The 17,815-nt window shown below is 38.2% G+C and overlaps 1 protein-coding gene across 4 annotated transcripts in view; it reads right to left on the bottom strand.

Moving 5' to 3' along the window:
• The window catches only part of si:dkey-121a11.3 (uncharacterized protein KIAA1614), a 36,454-nt gene extending 19,722 nt beyond the window's left edge, over positions 1-16,732 (bottom strand). For 3 of the 4 annotated variants that reach the window (XM_066648206.1, XM_066648208.1, XM_066648207.1), the window contains exons 1-4: positions 16,376-16,732; positions 6,105-7,040; positions 4,212-4,284; positions 2,405-2,758 (exon numbers count right to left, since the gene is read on the bottom strand). In XM_066648206.1, coding sequence (XP_066504303.1) covers positions 2,405-2,758; positions 4,212-4,284; positions 6,105-7,005 — 1,328 coding nt within the window. In that variant the 5' untranslated portion in view covers positions 7,006-7,040; positions 16,376-16,732. The remainder of the gene's footprint in view (positions 1-2,404; positions 2,759-4,211; positions 4,285-6,104; positions 7,041-16,375) is intronic. The other variant, XM_066648209.1, reaches the window with a different exon arrangement.
• Positions 16,733-17,815: the final 1,083 nt, after the last annotated feature.

Here is a 17,815-nt window from a genome sequence, read left to right as displayed (position 1 = left end):
TGTAGCTCTGGATGAATGACTTTGTATTTGAGGCAGCCTGCTGTAATTGTTGTATAATTAAAGATAGTTATATAACTCCACTGTCACAAATAAGGAACAAGTGTGTGTCTGGAAAGAACGAGGCAGTCTCAGCACACTATATTTAGCTGTATATTTTTCGATGAAATATGCCAAAGAGACAGCTGATTTTCCAGTGAAATATACAGTATGGTAACTTATTGTCACTGTCCAATTAAAAACATGTATCTCCTGAAATTAAATTTAAACTTTACAGGAGAAGGAAAAAACCGTCTTACTATTCAGTGGAAGTGTAAAAAGATTTTATTCCATGTAATTATGGAGGTTTTCTATTGGTCCATTCCTCATTTAATTTTTACACATTGTGAAAGACATTGTTCAAATGATGTAGTAAACTAAATCCACAAAAATGGAGACAGTTATTTTTAATTGGACAAGAAGGTTAGATTTTAAGGAAATACACTGTACACTGCAAAAGATGACGGATACAGTTGGTGAATTTGACTTTAAAATATTTAACCATGTATAGAAAATACACAGAAAAACATAAAAATAGATGGGAAACAAAAAGGTCATCATGCCCAATTCCACACGTCTATTAGAGAGGTATAAACCCCCAGAATACTTCTGGCCATACATTTTTCTGACAGTAGCAGCGAGCTGTCACAATATAAAGTTATATATAGACTAAATTATGTAAAATGAGGAACATGAAAAAGCTTGTATAAAGGAAAAGAAAAGTAACCTTGGAAAATTCAGTTTGCTGGTCATAAATAAATGTTGGTACATTTATACTGAAATGTCCATATGTAAAGAACAGGTGGCTTTTGACCAGTACTGGTCAGTCTATTGTCTAAACCCAGCATAAATACAGCCCTGATCAAGAGAGACTCAGCACCTGTTGCTGCTGAAAGAAAGAAACAGCAGCTCCATCAAGCATCTCCTCCTCGATCAAACACCCCACTCCACTGACAACCAAACGTATATCCCCCCTTATCCTCCTTAATTTAGACAAGATTTAAGATTTAAGGACCACCCCTACCACACACACACACACACACACACACACACACACACACACACACAATTCACTTGACATGACCAGACCAGGACACAGACAGCTGCAGCGTATCAGCATATCCTTCGATACGAGCAGATTAACTCCATGCCCCAGGTCTGCTGTATTTATACTATAGGGCCAAAAGTATGCAGACATCTGCTCATCCAACATTTCTTTGGAAATTAAGAGCATTTATTTTTATGTTGAATAAACAGCTGTTATTGTTGGGGGAAGGCTATTCACTAAAATTGGGGCTTTATATCCCACTGCATAGCATTGAATATTGTGACATTAGGCTCAAGTACAGACAGCAATTCCATTTTGTTCTATGCATTTCTTTGGAGATTATACAAACTGTGTGAGCACAGCAGAAAATCTATCTAAACATCGTATGCTTTATAATGTATTTTCTTAAAGCAAATGAAACAGCAGTGTAACCTTCCTACCTGCTCTTCAATGAAGGGGAGGTCTGGATTAATCTGGGTCTGGTTTATTTTAGAGAATTCTGCCTATCTTTTCAAGCTACATTATATCTAAATTAAATTCAGTGACTGAGATGTAACAAAGCCATACATAGTGTCTGATGTGAAGTTGTTCATTCCAGAGTAACCTACTCAAGCAGATAACTTTACAGTGATGGTGACAGGAACCAGAAATCCTGACTCAGATACAGCCATTTCCTTTACTACTCAAAATAACATAACATTTATATTATCCTGAAATGATCTTGGAAAACTGATAATGAATTGAGAGGCTTGTAATGAACCATGAAAAAATGCACTGTATTGCTACATACCTACGTTCATAAAATGAGATTGTTGTAAAAATATTATAAGATTATTTAACCTATTCTTATTTTGACTTGTTTTAAGTTATTTTTTTTAACGAGACTGTCTTATCACGCTGGCAGCTCATTTACCATTTTAAGCATTACTTTTTCTAAAAATAAATAAAAGCAAAATTATTCCCAGAAACTATTTATTGAAACAGGTCCAAGTACCTTCCAAAGATGCAGACACTTTCTCTGAATAATATCACTTAAAACAAGCAAAAAAATAAATAAATACAATTATATTGAATACGTTTATAGCATACCGCATCATAATGAATTAAATATTATATATATTGATTGCAATGTTTGCAGTGTAGGTGTATAATATGCAGCACATTGAATACAATTAATTTCGCAGAAAGTACGGCCTTGTCTATATTTCATCAGAGGGTATCAGTGGTTCTCAGTGGTGGGCTTCTTAGCTTTCTAAGTCTCCTCATTCAACAACATACATGAAAGAGAGCAGGAGAAAGAGAGAGAATATATCTACTCACGGGTTTTCCCTGTGGACGGGCAGGATGGTGTGGTCAGCTTTGAGTGGGTTTGAGCGGGCCTTCATGCGTGCCCTCTCCAGCAGTCGTTTGGCCTGCTCATGACGAGGACTCAGTGGTATAACATCACCCCAAACAAAGGCCCTACACGCACAGAGAAAGAGAGAGACAGAGAGTGTGTTTGTGTGTTTGTGTGTGTGTGTGTGTGAGAGAGAGAGAGAGAGAGAGAGAGAAAGAGAGAGAGAGACACACACACACACACAGAGAGAGGCACACGTCAGCTCCTGTGCAGGAGGGACACTCATAGAGCCCAGGATTAAGTGAAGCACGCCGTCACCACTAATTAGGCTGATGGGACTGTGTGTGTGTGTGTGTTTGTGTGTGTTTGTGTGTGTGAGAGAGAGAGAGAGAGACAGAACAAGACAGAAGTATCTGATTATGTGTGTAAAGTGGATTATGATTATGTTTATGCAAAACAATGCTCTGAATGACTACATTCAAATGACATCATCATGTACATGCTGAGGGACAGGCCACAGAACAGAGGGAAGCATGTTCAGATCAAAGGTAAAATTAATAAACACCAAGTGCTCAGAAGCATTTTAATTATTATGTATGTATTTTGAACATCCTTTGGCCAAGTGAGAACAAGTGAATACACCCATTTACTCAGAGAACATTCAGTATGCCATTTTTCTACAATGGTAATGATATTAAAATAAAAATGCTAATTATTATAAAAAATAAATGTGTTTATTTTCAGGATTGATATTATGGACAACACAAACACAGAATATAGCCTTGCATCCAGGGATTCACTATTTGTACTGTAGTGTAATATTTAATAAATGTACCTCAAAAATTCATTCATTCAATACTTAAAAGATTAAAAGTAATATTTGTTATCATTAGTATTAAATAACAAGTAATTAAGACATTGCTTAATTGATTACTACTGAACTAAATATTATTCATTCATGTACCATATTGTAAACTGTCCCTTCAAAAAAAATTATAAAAAAATTTCTTCAAATCAGTCAGAAGCTCCTTTCCATCAACTGATAGAAAGTCTCTCCTTTGCTGCAGTTACAGCCTCTACTCTGCTAGGAAGGGGTTAGACTAGATGCTGAAACTTTATACCAAGTATAAGTCGGTATTAGGACATGCTGAAATGTACGCAGTAATAAAAACAGCATTTTGAACGTGTCGAGCACCTTCAACCAGTTCAGATGAATGGCTGCATTTACAGAACATTTATGTGATTTACAATAAGTTGAATGCTGAGTTATGTAAAAGTGTTTTCCTAGACCAGACACAGACCAGACCAAGATCAGACACCATGCTGATATGGCTAAATGTTATCAGTCGCAGACCTAATGTTATAGTTTAGGCCTGTCACAATAAAAAATTTTGCTGACCTCAATATCGTCTGTTGTTTTTACATAAAAATGAACATCACCAGTATTTTAGCCGCTTGTTCTATTCTGTTGTTTGGTTTTCTCTGGTGTTTCTGTTCTGAAGCCCTTATATCACTTTTTTTAAAAGCCATGGTTTCATTTTATTGATGGTTTATATATTTTTGATATTTAAATATCTTATATTCCAATGTCAAACTAACTTAGTTTTTGCCAAAAGTTCATTGCTCATTGAAGATGTGTAAATGCATTATTATGCTCTTATATTATCATTATATCAGTGGTAAAAATGTATGACCAAACCAATATAATTTATTGCAATTATTTCAGGGACAATATATTGATCATAAAAAATGGCTATTGTGACAGGCCTAATGGTGTTATGTATGTTTTACCTCTGACTTTGCTGAGTTTTTTCACATTCATGGAGAGATATCCCAGAATCCCAGTCACTGTCTTTCAACACACCTGTGTAAACACATAAATATTTCAAGTGAGTATCATACTATCCATTTTGTTTAAGTCAATCTAATATTTTTATCTGAGCAGAGACTGGCCTTTTTAATGCCTTTATTTACAGGTTTGCTTTTAACCAAAACCAGTGTGTGATGCAACAACGCCAAAACCAGCCACCTTACCAATCACAGTTCGTTCTCATAGAGGACAGAAAAAAAGGGATGGTAGTGGTACATTTAAAGGCAGAAAAGTGCTTTTAAAGTCAGGTAATGTAAGGTACATTACACTCTCTTCTCTAGAAGGAGAGATGGATATTTGTTAGCCTGCATTATAGAACATAATGTAAGTCCTGGAGATTAAATGGGGTATTTGAAATAAACACAATTTTAAAATCTCCAATTATAATAGAACAAGGTACAAATATGTCCACTAATTGAGGTACATAATATGTGCCCTTACCACAGTGAGTACAGGTGGGTAATATGACTTACACTTATTTATTATATGATTTACATTATTTTTCCATCTTCCATTTGAATATTGTGGATATTATCAGTACATATAGAACATTGACAAACTGAATTGATGAAATACAACTAATCAAGCCTTGGAAAACTCTCAAAATCTTACAAATCCTCGTAATGTTAGGCTGTGGAACACTGGAACTGCATTTTCTGGAGTATCCAATACCATTGGGATGACCTAATGTTTTTAAGGTTGAATGCCAACAAATCCTCAAGGACATTTTCCAAATAGTGTGAAGCCTTTCCAGAATAGTAGAAGCTGTTACTGCAGAAAAGTCAGACAAACTACCACCAAAATGTCAGGATAGTGCTTGGCAATATGACAAATCAATATCTCGTTTAATTGAAAATTTTATCTTTATTATGATTAATGAACGTTTATTTAGTTATTGTTTTTTGCCATAAAGTTCACTGATGAGGCTTGTACTATAAAATATACTCGAGTATTAAAGCTGGGAATAATTTTCTAATGCTACTGGGAGCCCTGTCAGTCTCTTATTTGAGCCACTCACTGTTCATATTTGGTGATGTGATTGTGCTTCAAGTGTTCAAACAAACTGGTGGTATTAACTTTGGTTGCTGAAAATGTTTTTGTCAGTGTTTGCATTTAACTTCTTTTTGTTCAGTGTCATCTTCACTAAAGTCAAAACATGTCCATATGACAGTCATAGCATTTTACTTGCTTGGCAGTCATTTGCATTTTTGCTCACTTGGCCTCGGTATTTAGGTTCTCCTCAATATTGCTCCCATGATGTGTCAGACTGAATGTGGCAGAATCATTTAACTACATGCTAAATAATATGGTTTTAAGGCAACAGTAAATAAACACACAGCAAGTGATATATTTACAAAAATAATGTCAGTTAGAAGTCCTGAATATTTATTTTTTATTAATTGCCAAGCCCTATTTCAGGATGAATGTTAGATAAGTGGCTGTCCACAAACTTAAACCTTATAGTGTGAATAATGAGTGACTGCATAAGAGGGTTTAAGAGTTGCATGTGTGCAAAAGCACTACTCAAAATGGTTCTGCAGGCAGCGCTGCCTTAAAGACAGAAGGAACGTACTAACCAACAGGTAGGGATGAATGTAATTGGTTAAAATGAAGTGGCGGAGATTTTCAAATACAGGAGAAGCTTTAAAATCTCCGCCCTATCCGTTTTAACCAATCACATTCATCGCCGCCTGTATGCTAGTAACCAATTAAGTTCCTTCTGCCTCTAAGTCAGTGCTGCCTTCAGAATCATTTTGAGTAGTGATTGAGAGTTGAGAGATCAGTTTTATATAATGGAGACAGTAAGGCTGTACCTCTGTGTGGATCCTCCATCCTCGGCTCTGGACTTGCCTCACTGATTTTATTTTGAGCTTTCTGAAGCATCTGTCGGAGGATACTTCGGTTCATCTCCACCCTCTCAGCCAGTGATACTGAGCTAGAGCTGCTGCACACGCTCTCCAGACTCTCAGCACGCCAAAGTCCACATCTTGAGAGCTCTTCTGGGGCTGATCTGCTGTGACCACAAGTGTGGAGAGCACTTTCCAGAATATGAGTCTTCTGAGGTTCTTCTTCTACATTTGGATTGACCTTCAGGAGCCTGTTTGAAGACCCCAGAGGAGTTTCTCCATTTAGAAATAATGTCTCTGGCCTGGTGAGCTTCCAGAAGCCCTTGGGTGGAGCCCACGGTTTGTTGTTGGACAAGGAAATGTCTTGTTTGGCATCACTGAGGTCTTGGGCAATGTTTTCCAAACTTGCTCCTTCTCCAAGACCACGAGGGAGGGCTAGCATGGCAGCGTTGAAGTCATCGTCATTAGGAAGCATCTCCATAGATTGTGCTTGAACTTCATGGATGGCAGGAGTCTTGATGTCTTCATCACTGCTGCTTGAGCCCCAGGTTAGAGTACGTCCCAATATATAGGACCCAGGGACAACCTTTTTCTCGTGGCCTTTCCTAGACGGCTGCTTCCAGGCGTTTTTGCGCTGTGACAGAGCCTTTACTTTAGATTGTAGGGCTGATACAGCAGATCCTTGGGAACAGGTTTGGTCTGGTTGGATATAGTTGCATCCAGCAGAAGAACTGACAGATTCCAACTCCAAGCATGGCCCACACTCCTCAAGCTCCTGTGGTTCTGGTGTGTACTCCAGCTGAGTGACACTGTGCTGAGAGGCAGTGGTCATTGACTTGTTCCCTTCAGCAACCACAATGTCCTCCATGGTCCATTCAGAGAGTCAGGTGACAGTTACAGAGTCTATGGAGACAATAGGAAACAAGAGCATGGCAAAGTCACTAGGTGGTTTCCAGTTTCAACATAAACAGTCACTGTATATAAGTAAGTAGCCCGTCACCAATGTTACATTAACACCGGCTCGTGAAAATATGAGTTGATGACATCAATGCTTACTTATACAATTAGATTTTAAAGGGGAATTCTGTTAAAAAAAACCTGTATAATTCAGTTATTCTTTCCTATGTAAACTGCCTCATTGTGGAGAAGAATGCTATCTCAAATTTAGTCACAAAACTGGTGATAGGAATCAAGAGCTGAAGTGTCTTCAGCACAAATATAGACATTTTACATACAATCCAAAAATGACCTGAGTCTGTATATGCTTGTATTTGTAATGTTGATTTTGGATAATTAGTGGTCAGTACACATTTCTTCATGGTACTTCTGTTGCGCATTATTTTTCTTCTTCTTATTTTTTTTTTTTTTAACATTTTTTAAAGCCCCTTTTCACTTATAAACTCTGGAGAAACTCCAAAGTATCACACCCAGAGAGGTCGGACAAGTTCTTGCAGCTGGAAATGATTCACATAATTTAGGCATGCGCTGACTTTGACCCAGAGCTTTTACTAGGGCTCTAGGAGCTTAAAATCCACATAAAATCTGGGACAAATGTTGCGGGGTTAAAATCCTTAAACTCCGGAGGATTTCTGGGTTACGGTGCATGTATGAAAGAAGACAAATCTGGTCTTAGCAAACCTGCAACTTGCTATAATTTCTTTAGAGGGCAGCACTGAAAATTGTTTGTTTAATTCAGTTTGAACTGTGCCCTTCTAATTGGGAGCTACCAGGTCATGTTGTGAAAGGGAATGAGGCTTGAAATTTAACAAACACTTTCCCCTTTCATTGTTAACCTTTGCCATTTTTGCAACTGTTGGTGTTAACTAATTTGTTACTATTTTAAAGCAAAAAAATACATTTTCGTTTTCATGCATTTGTTTGTGATTGTAAAACATATATTGAAATGTGGCTTCCGCATTTAACAAATCGGTGGCAGAACACACACACGCACTTTTGGACTAAGAAGTGATACATTCAGTGTTAAGCTGGCTTCACTGTCAGGACTCTGCCAGTTGCATTGTGACTGGCTATCTGTACATCCAGGTATATCCTGTGTATTGTTTTGTACTTTCTCATGAAAGACTGCCTACACACATCATGCAGAATTAACAGACTTGTGAATGGTGTCTGTCAGATTTCTTTTCCTCAGAAGTAGTAGGTGGTTCTTGGCCACGTTAGGCTAGATATACTTGCTGTTTGTCCATGTTGGTTTCCATTAGAGGGCAGACCAGAAAAAGACATGGGTAATTTTGGACTTGCCACTGACACAGACTTTCTTCAAATGTTTATGCCACTGTGATATTGCTGATCAATGGCAGTGCCCCTACTGGTTTAGGTGTGTACTGCAACATGCATAGGCCTAGCATCATGCATATGTGAACCCATAGTGATATCCCATATCTCTATCCTTAAGTGTTGATAGGTACCAGACTCTCCCTAGAAAATCTCCCTAATCTGGCAATGCGAGACAATGGGTTAGGTACCGTGTTCAAATGCACCTCAGCCATGGATTGAGGGAAGAGGACAATGTTGTTCTTCACTCACCCTGCCCTCAGTTTTCCTGCCGGTTGTGGGGATTGAACTGGCGACAGTCCCGAGCCCACTTTGCTAACCATTAGGCCACAGCTGCCCCTATGTGCCAGGTTTAACAGTAAGCTTGGAATTTTTCTCTGTATAAAGCCCATAAATCCAGTGGCTACTTTTTTCCTAATGCTTAAAATGCGTTCTTAGTGTAATTTAGGTTAATGTAGAGAATGAACAGCTGCCAGAGCAAAGCTAATTCAGCCTGCCATTATGCAGCAGTATAATGTATAAGAACAAGCCCATTAACATTGTGACACCGAATTGTCATGTAAATCACATAGCAACATGTCCCTTAGAACAGAAGAGTTCCTTAGAAATTATGCTGAATGTTGCCATAGAAACGCTGACCGAGACCCTTGTGAAGCTCCACTTATCAGAAACATACTGCAGGTTTCAAAGGCTTTTAAAGGCATCTTTTCTGCCAATCGTTCTAACTTAAACTACAGGACATAAATCAAAAACACATAACTTGGAATTCCAACAAATTTGTTCCATATTTAAATAAATAAATAAAAAACGTTAAAATCTCATCCAGAGTAGGTTGATGTGAAATGTTCCTTTCTGTGTACTGAGTTAGAATAGTTTGCATTGGTGACAGATGACATTTTATCCAAAATGAATATATGAATGAATACCTTAATACCCATTTATTGAAATTTTGCAATGTTAAGTATAACAAAGGTGCGGCACGGTGGCGCAGCAGGTAGTGTCGCAGTCACACAGCTCAAGGGGCCTGGATTTCCCGCAATTCCCACTCTGGGTGACTGTGTGTGAGGAGTTGGTGTGTTCTCCCCGTGTCCGTGTGGGTTTCCTCCAAAAATACATGTTGGTAGGTGGATTGGCGACTCAAAAAGTGTCCGTAGGTGTGAATGTGTGTGTGTGTTGCCCTCTGAAGGACTGGTGCCCCTTCCAGGGTGTATTCCTGCCTTGCGCCCATGATTCCAGGTAGGCTCTGGACCCACTGCAACCCTGAACTGGATAAGTGGTTACAGATAATGAATGAATGAAAGTATAACGAAAAAAAAACCTCTATACATTTTATGCACACAAAACATACATTTAAACATCTCAATAAATTAGAATATCATCAAAAAGTTAATTTATTTCAGTAATTCAATTGAAAAAGTGAAACTCATAAATTGATTACAAACTGAGTGATCTATTTCAAGCGTTTATTTCTTTTAATGATGATGATTATGGTTTATAAGCCAAAGAAAACCCAAAAGTCAATATCTCAGAAAATTACAATTATAAACACAAAACACCTGCAAAGGTTTCCTAAGCCTTTAAAATGGTCTCCTAGTCTGGTTCAGTAAGCTACACAAACATGGGAAAGACTGCTTACTTGACAGATGTCCAGAAGGCAGTCAAGAACACTCTCCTGCTGTATCCAAGCATGTTAATGGAAAGTTGAGTGGAAGGAAAAGTGTGGTAGATAAAGGTGCACTAGGTACAGGGATAACCGCAGCCTTCAAAGTATTGTCAAGAAAAGGCCAATTTGGGGCAGATTCACAAGGAGCGAACTGCTGCTGGAGTCAGTGCTTCAAGAGCCACCACACACAGACATATCCGGGACATGGGCTACAACTGGCGCATACCTTGTGTCAAGCCACTCATGACGTCTTACCTGGGCCAAGGAGGAAAACGACTGGACTGTTGCTTAGTGGTCCAAAATCTTGTTTTCAGATGAAAGTAAATTTTGCATTTCGGAAATCAAGGTCCCAGTGTCTGGAGGAAGAGAGGAGAAGCATACAATAAAAGCTGCTTGAGTCTAGTGTGACGTTTCCATAATCAGTGATGGTTTGGGGAGCCTTGTCATCTGCTGGTGTTGGTCCACTCTGTTAAATCTAGTCCAAAGTCAACGCAGCCTTCTACCAGGAAGTTTTAGAACACTTCATGCTTCCATAACATCATGCCAAGGGCGGCACGGTGGCGCAGCAGGTAGTGTCGCAGTCACACAGCTCCAGGGACCTCAGTCACACAGACCGGGTGACTGTGAGGAGTTGGTGTGTTCTCCCCATGTCCGCGTGGGTTTCCTCCGGGTGCTCCGGTTTCCTCCCACAGTCCAAAAACACACGTTGGTAGGTGGATTGGCGACTCAAAAAGTGTCCGTATGTGTGTGTGTGTGTGTGTGTGTATGTGTTGCCCTGTGAAGGACTGGCGCCCCCTCCAGGGTGTATTCCCGCCTTGTGCCCATTGATTCCAGGTAGGCTCTAGACCCACCACGACCCTGAATTGGATAAGCGCAATTATCAACAGATAATGAATGAACATCATGCCACACTGATGCAGTAATTCATGCAAAACCAGCCCTGACCCCGTACTGAGTGCATATACTGTACATACTTTTCAGCAGGCTGACATTTCTGTATTAAAAATAAATTTTTTAATTAGTCTTATATAATAATCTAATTTTTTGAGATTACCTTTTGGTGTCATTGGCTGTAAGCCATAATCATCAATAATAAAAAAATAAACGCTTGAAATAGATCACTCAATTTGTAATTAATCTATATATGAGTTTTACTTTTTGAATTACTTAAATAAATGAACTTTTTGATGATATTCTCATTTATTGAGATGGACCTGTATATATAGTTTGGTACATGTAGAAAAATGGAATTTCTATTTAAATATGGAACGTCTAAGTGCACAAAGCACAGCATTTGCTTTAGCAATATAGGGTAAGACAAATAACTTGCAGAAACAAATAGGACACTCAAATCCAAAATACAAGACAAATAATTTCCAGTAGTCCACAAATAAACAGCAGCTGCAAGACAACACATACAACACATATGGATTAGTACTTGTGTAAATTATAATATTTTGAAATCTGGCAACATGACACTTGGACTTTAATTATGTAGCCATTCTTACACAGCTGATAAGCACTTGGTGGCCATTGACAAGAATCTCCCCAGTCAAACACTTGAGGGGGAATAGCCATGGGGAACACAAATCAGCATGATGGTGAATTAAACAAAAGGGAGTAAACAGGCATAAAATAATTTAAAAATATATTTTTGAAAAAAAAAATGCATTCCAACAATCATAGACAAGTGTAAAACACCCCTACAGTATCTGACAGAGAGGACACAAATCATGGCATTGAAGCCATGATTCCACAGGCTTCTCGCTTCTCCCATACACTTGTGCAACTCAACATCCGTGGAGAGGCACATCACCACATAAGCTGCTTGAATAACAAACAGTACACATTTGTACCTTTTATTAATGTACTGCTTTTAATAAAAGGTACAAACAAATACAAACATGCCACTGCACTGGGAACAATTTGAAACATTTGAGACATGTGAATCCCTCCACCACACATTTACAACATCTTACCAATGGCCATGGGATGGCTTGATACACTAAAAGTCAAATTATTTTAAATAAGAGATGTCTGCATTGGCAAGCATCATGTTGAGTGGTGGGGTAAAGGGAGTGCTATCCTACCCATCCAGAGAGAGTGTGGCCTTGGATTGAGGCATTGCAGGGTTTTAAATTTCTCCAATGTTCAGCCTGATGCCATTGTAATTTAGCAAATATTGCTATTAAGTATACGAAAAAAAAAAAAGTTGATTCCCATGTGTTCCCACAACCACAGTGCTGCCCAGTGTTCATCAAGCCAACAGCCATTTCACCTCTTATTCATTACCATTTCCCAAAACCAACTTAAAAATGCTTTCAATTGACTGCAGTGTCAGACCATGATCTACCATTTGACCACAGTTTAAAGTCATAAAATGATATTCAACCAAAGGAATCACAAAACAATTAAAATGCTACATACTGAAACTGAAAATTTGCTAAAATAAATCAAATCCAGAGGCAAGGAATTTGAATAGAGAACATGACTGGGGTGTATCAGTGGTCTTATAGTGATTCCCAGATGGAGCTCTGAGGTAATGAAATGAACAAATGAAAGGTTCTGGAGCTTACCATACACACTAAAGTTCACAGCTTTTGATACCAAACTCTTCCAGTAACTGTTAAAAATTTTGGCAGACTTGGACTCAGCTGCTACTTTCAGTTATGCTCATTCAGTTGTTTTTGTAGTTGCCTTTTCTATGCTTAAACAAGTAATATTTACCAAATGACCACTGCATCATACCACATTTACAAAGCAAACAAAAGCTGAGAGCACAACAGCTTTAAGAGAGAATGCAATGCAAATAAAAACATGATGCAAATACAATTTTTAATGGAGCATTTTAATTAAGGCTCATGTCTCCATGTTTGTTTTTGTGTTCTCAGGGTTGCACGTTTCTGTTTTTTTTTTTTTTTTTTTTGCATTTACATAATGCATTTTCTGCAGTGTTGAGCCCAAAGTAGCAACAACAGAATCTCTGTTTCCCTATTACAGCTCAGTGGCGCATCACAATAATTTTGAAGCTGTAATTTTCATGTTAAAATATTACGTGGTTTTCCTTTATTGGCATCATATTCTCAGGTTTTGTTTGTTTGTAAATGTTTTGCAGGCCATCTTTAAAATAAAAATAGTAGCAAATAATTCATTCATTCATTCATTGTCTGTAACTGCGTTACCAATACAGGGTCACTGTGCGTCTATAGCCTACCCATAATTGTAAGGGGGTAACTCACCCTGGATTGGGCACCAATCCTTCGCAGCGTGACACACACTCACACATTCAGCAGCAAATAATATTTATAAAAATTATTATTTTTATTTTTGTTTATTTTTTTGTAATGCTGCTGTTTTGGTATCCCAGGTGTTTGGTAATTTGTTAACTGCTAATCTTATTAATTAAAATCATTCATTACAAGTATTTATGATAAATGCTTTAAGCCACTAAACATTCCAGTCGTCTTGAGCCTGTTTATAACCACAGACCGTGCTTCAGCCTGATTAGAGACAGCAGACAGCTTTTGTCTTCCTTTAATTAGAGCAGAAGTTCTCTCACAGCATGAACATGATGTTAAAAGACCACTGGAATTTCCTTCAGGGTCAAAATAATAATAATAATAATAATAATAATAATAATAATAATAATAGTAATAATAATCAGGACAAAACGGAGTAAATAAATAACTGAGAATACATGTAGACTCCTGTAATTACTTTCAGCTACTGAATTAGTCGAGAAGAAAGAGAAACATATGAAGACGAAAGCACATGGATGTAAGGAGTTAATGCACAACTGAGCTCTCTGAGCTCTGAAGCTCTTTGGATTTAATTAGTCTCCTCCTAATTAGGACTCCCTATCGCTTTAGCTAACTTATCTCCTCCAGGGGAGCATCCGCCAGTCCACTGCTGAGATCCCACCCTCCCTCTGCTGAGTGAAGAGTAGTGTTCAGAATCCACTCAGCCATGTTCAACATGGATCATTCTGTGTGAATGTGTGCGCGCACACACACACACACACACAAAGAAAATAAATTATATATAAAAATGATCCATATTAATAATACAATCCTTCTAGAGCTTTGTAAGCAGGGCACAGAGGTACATTCTGGTCCTTCACTCCTTTTTGGAAGAGGATGTTCACAAAGTTAAGCAGCACGTAGGAGTAACAAAGCTTTAAGATGCAGGTCTAATCATCCAACAACTTTATCTAAACTAACACACAATACTGGGGTTGTATGCCATCAAATACTCACAGAAATATTTCACCATCTAGTGCAAAGCCTTCTTATAAGAGCAGCAACTATTTCTACATTAATGAAATTAAAGAGGGGCAAAATATACTATAAATACTAGCTTTTCTAAAACCAAAAGTACAAATACAAGAACTTTTTCTCAAGATGTCAACATCCATTCCTTTGGAACTAATGAGCCCATTTTAAAGGAATTTGTCAGCAAACGTAGCAACCACAGTTCTGTCCTGTAAGTGGCACTGCATGATTTTGACCGCTTTGCTTTAAACTAAGAATAAGATATTTTAATTCAGCAGATATTTAGCAGGCAGTGTTGCAGTCACACAGCTCCAGGGACCTGGAGGTTGCGGGTTCAAGTCCCACTCCGGGTGATTGTCTGTGAGGAGTTTGGTGTGTTCTCCCCATGGGTTTTCTCTGGGTACTCCGGTTTCCTCCCACGGTCCAAAATCACACGTTGATAGGTGGACTGGCAACTTGAAAAAGTGTTTGTGGGTGTGTGTTGGCCTGTGAATATGCCCTCCAAGGTATATTCCTGCCTTCCTCCCAAAGATTCCGGGAAGGCTCCGGACCCACTGCGACCCTAAACTTGATAAGTGGTTACAGATTATAAATGAATAAATGAATTCTACAAACGAAATGTAGCAACCAGTTTTATAATGTGATAACTTTGTATTTATGTATTATATCTATAGAGTCCAAATCACATTTTATGAAGCATCAAATTGCTTTTGTAGTTTTTGAACGAACATATCATGATCCATAGAGTGGGGCCTTCACATGGGGGTGGCCATATTTAAAATATGTTTATCCATAGTTTAAATATTTCCCGGATGCTGGATTTTCCGAGTTCGAATTAAATTTATTTATTTACTTATTTGTTTTTTTAACTGGAACGCTCCCACATGTCGGATTTCCTACTCTGAATGTCAGGGGAGTTTCATCAACCCGAAGATGGCTACCCGCACAGCAACAGTGTGTAAAAGCAGTAGTGTCATACAGTTTATTAGAGCTTCTATCTATTTGTGTCATGTTAAATCAGACATACACACATTACAATCCGTGTGTATTGTGCTAATGTGCTAAAAATGAACAAGCTAACAATAAAAACAGGGAATAAGGTTTTCTGAATATCTCACTGGAATGCTGTCTGCTCATCTGTGACGTCAGTGTAAGTCTGACTTACAATGTAAATAGAACCCAGCATCAGTACATATTCCGTGATACATCCAGGTCAGTGGATGGCAGTATAAAGACTGAATAATGTCTATGAGGATAACTGGAGAAAATGACTCATTGATAGCTGATTTAATTCTACAATTTCTTTTAAATAATCTACATAACTGAAAGGTTTAAAAGATGTGAACCAATTAATTCTGACATGTTCAATATGAAATGCTGTTATGAAGAAATTTCCTGAGTTTGAATTTTTTCACAGTGCTGCTTATAGGAATAAGATATCTGAAGAGTTTAATACCTCTTGTAGGTCTCCACATAGAAGGCATTGCTTAAAGCCTGAAACATTGTTTTACAGTAGTTTAATGTTAAAACGCAGTCCAGCTGAGAGCTACATGCAGGGTCCTAAAAGGCAAAACCTAATATTCAGATTTACCCTTATCAACATTAGAAATAGAAGACATGGGGTTTATTGGTCATTTTGTGGTAAAAAAATGGCTATATTTGTGCTGTAGACATTATGACCTGTTGAGTCTGTATCTTTATCCACAAGACGCCACTTAATTTCCAACCACTCTGGCTGACCTTGTTCACATCTGGGCTTTTAAAAATTATTTATTTATATATTTTTAAATCAGTAATATTCCCCTTAAAATGATGATTTAAGTTCTAGTGTTATATGTCTTATTTTCTATTGAGATTTTGCTTGTGATTACACAAACCTCGCCACAAGCATTTCAAAACACTCATGTCCTAGACACACTTTACATACTACAAATAGAAGGCTGGCTCTAATTTTCACTTTATAATAAAGAGGTACATATTTTACATGACAAAATAAATAAAGCAAATCGTACCTCATTCTCTTTGTTGAGTTTTGAAGTTCATCTTGAGCTTGACCTCCATCTCCAAAGTCCAGTTTAAATGCCGGTGGTTAAAAAAGTTAAAAAGTCACCTAAAAGTGTCCACTGTCACTGCGTCCTGTCTTCTAGTCATTTCCACATGAATTTAACTTTATGCCACCATTAAAAGTCAGTCTTCTTGTTTTATTTCTGCTTCTCTTCCTCTCCCCCCGCTCTGCTCCAGCTGTTTTGGAGTCCACTCAAGTCTGAGAAGCTTTGCTCAGTGCACTCCCACTTCTAAAGAACATGATATCCCAACTGTCTCCTCCCTTGATATACACGATTAGAGCTATAGCACATGGTTGAGAGAGTGACTGTAAAAGATTCATATGTGTAAAGACTCCTGTGTTGCTCAGGAGACAGTTATGAGCAGCTTTGAGAGGGATAGGCTGAAGCATCAACAGGAATGAAAGTCTATTGGTGGAGACACCAGAAAGCTCAGCCTCTAATGGGAGGGTTGTAATACTACCCTTCAATCTGATGGAAGGGGGAGGAATCTTGAGAAAGGGAAGGAAGTGCAAACGTCTCCAGACACATATTCCAGCTGCCAAGGAATTTCCTTTGTTGATAATAAATACAGACTCGGCTGATTCATTACTTTACTCAGCTATTTTACTGGTACATCTCTGTAGACTGTAGTCATCCCTATGGACCTCATACTGAAACAATAACCGAATCTCTTAAAAATATACATTTTTATTTCTAGCGAACAGCCGAAAGCTGTTTTTGAAATGGAAAATGTACCCATCCCTGATCTAGATAGAGCAGAAAACACACGTGTGCTGGGTCCTGACCTTTGTGTGCAGTTGGATCCAGTGATTGGGAGGGGGAGAAGAGAGAGAAGAGGGAAGAAAAAAAAAACAACCCTCATATGAAACCTGAGTTTGACCAAGAGGCCTCATGAAGGAAGGAACATTTTTTATTTTTTTTTGCTTGTTCTCTCCCTCCTTTTTGAAACAGACTCAACATTCCATCAACTTTGCTCCGGTTAATGTGTCAACTGCGCACTCATAACAGGAACCAGCCTTGTTCACTTGCCTTGGAAAAGGCAAAACTGTTACTCATGTGGGCTGAATACTGTGAAATAGAGCTTTGTATCCACTTCTGTTTGCATGCACACTAATTCCATACTAAACGGCTAAACCAATGTGATCTGAGCCTCTTACCGCAGAAACCCAATACATATCGATCTTATTCAGCCTAAAGTTAATTTATGCTGAGGTTAAAAGGAGTATTTCAGTCTGAGCTGCTTCCATATTCTTTATGAGACACAACATATGGCAGCCAATCAGAACAGAGAGAACAGACATATATTGTACATCATGCATTGTGATAGCCTGGCACCATATACAGGGTGTGTTCCTGTCATTATGGGCAAATGCTACAGAAGATGAA

Source organism: Hoplias malabaricus, chromosome 16 (assembly GCF_029633855.1).
Source record: "Hoplias malabaricus isolate fHopMal1 chromosome 16, fHopMal1.hap1, whole genome shotgun sequence".
Classification (NCBI taxonomy): domain Eukaryota; kingdom Metazoa; phylum Chordata; class Actinopteri; order Characiformes; family Erythrinidae; genus Hoplias; species Hoplias malabaricus.
This window is presented reverse-complemented; position numbering and strand designations above follow the sequence as displayed.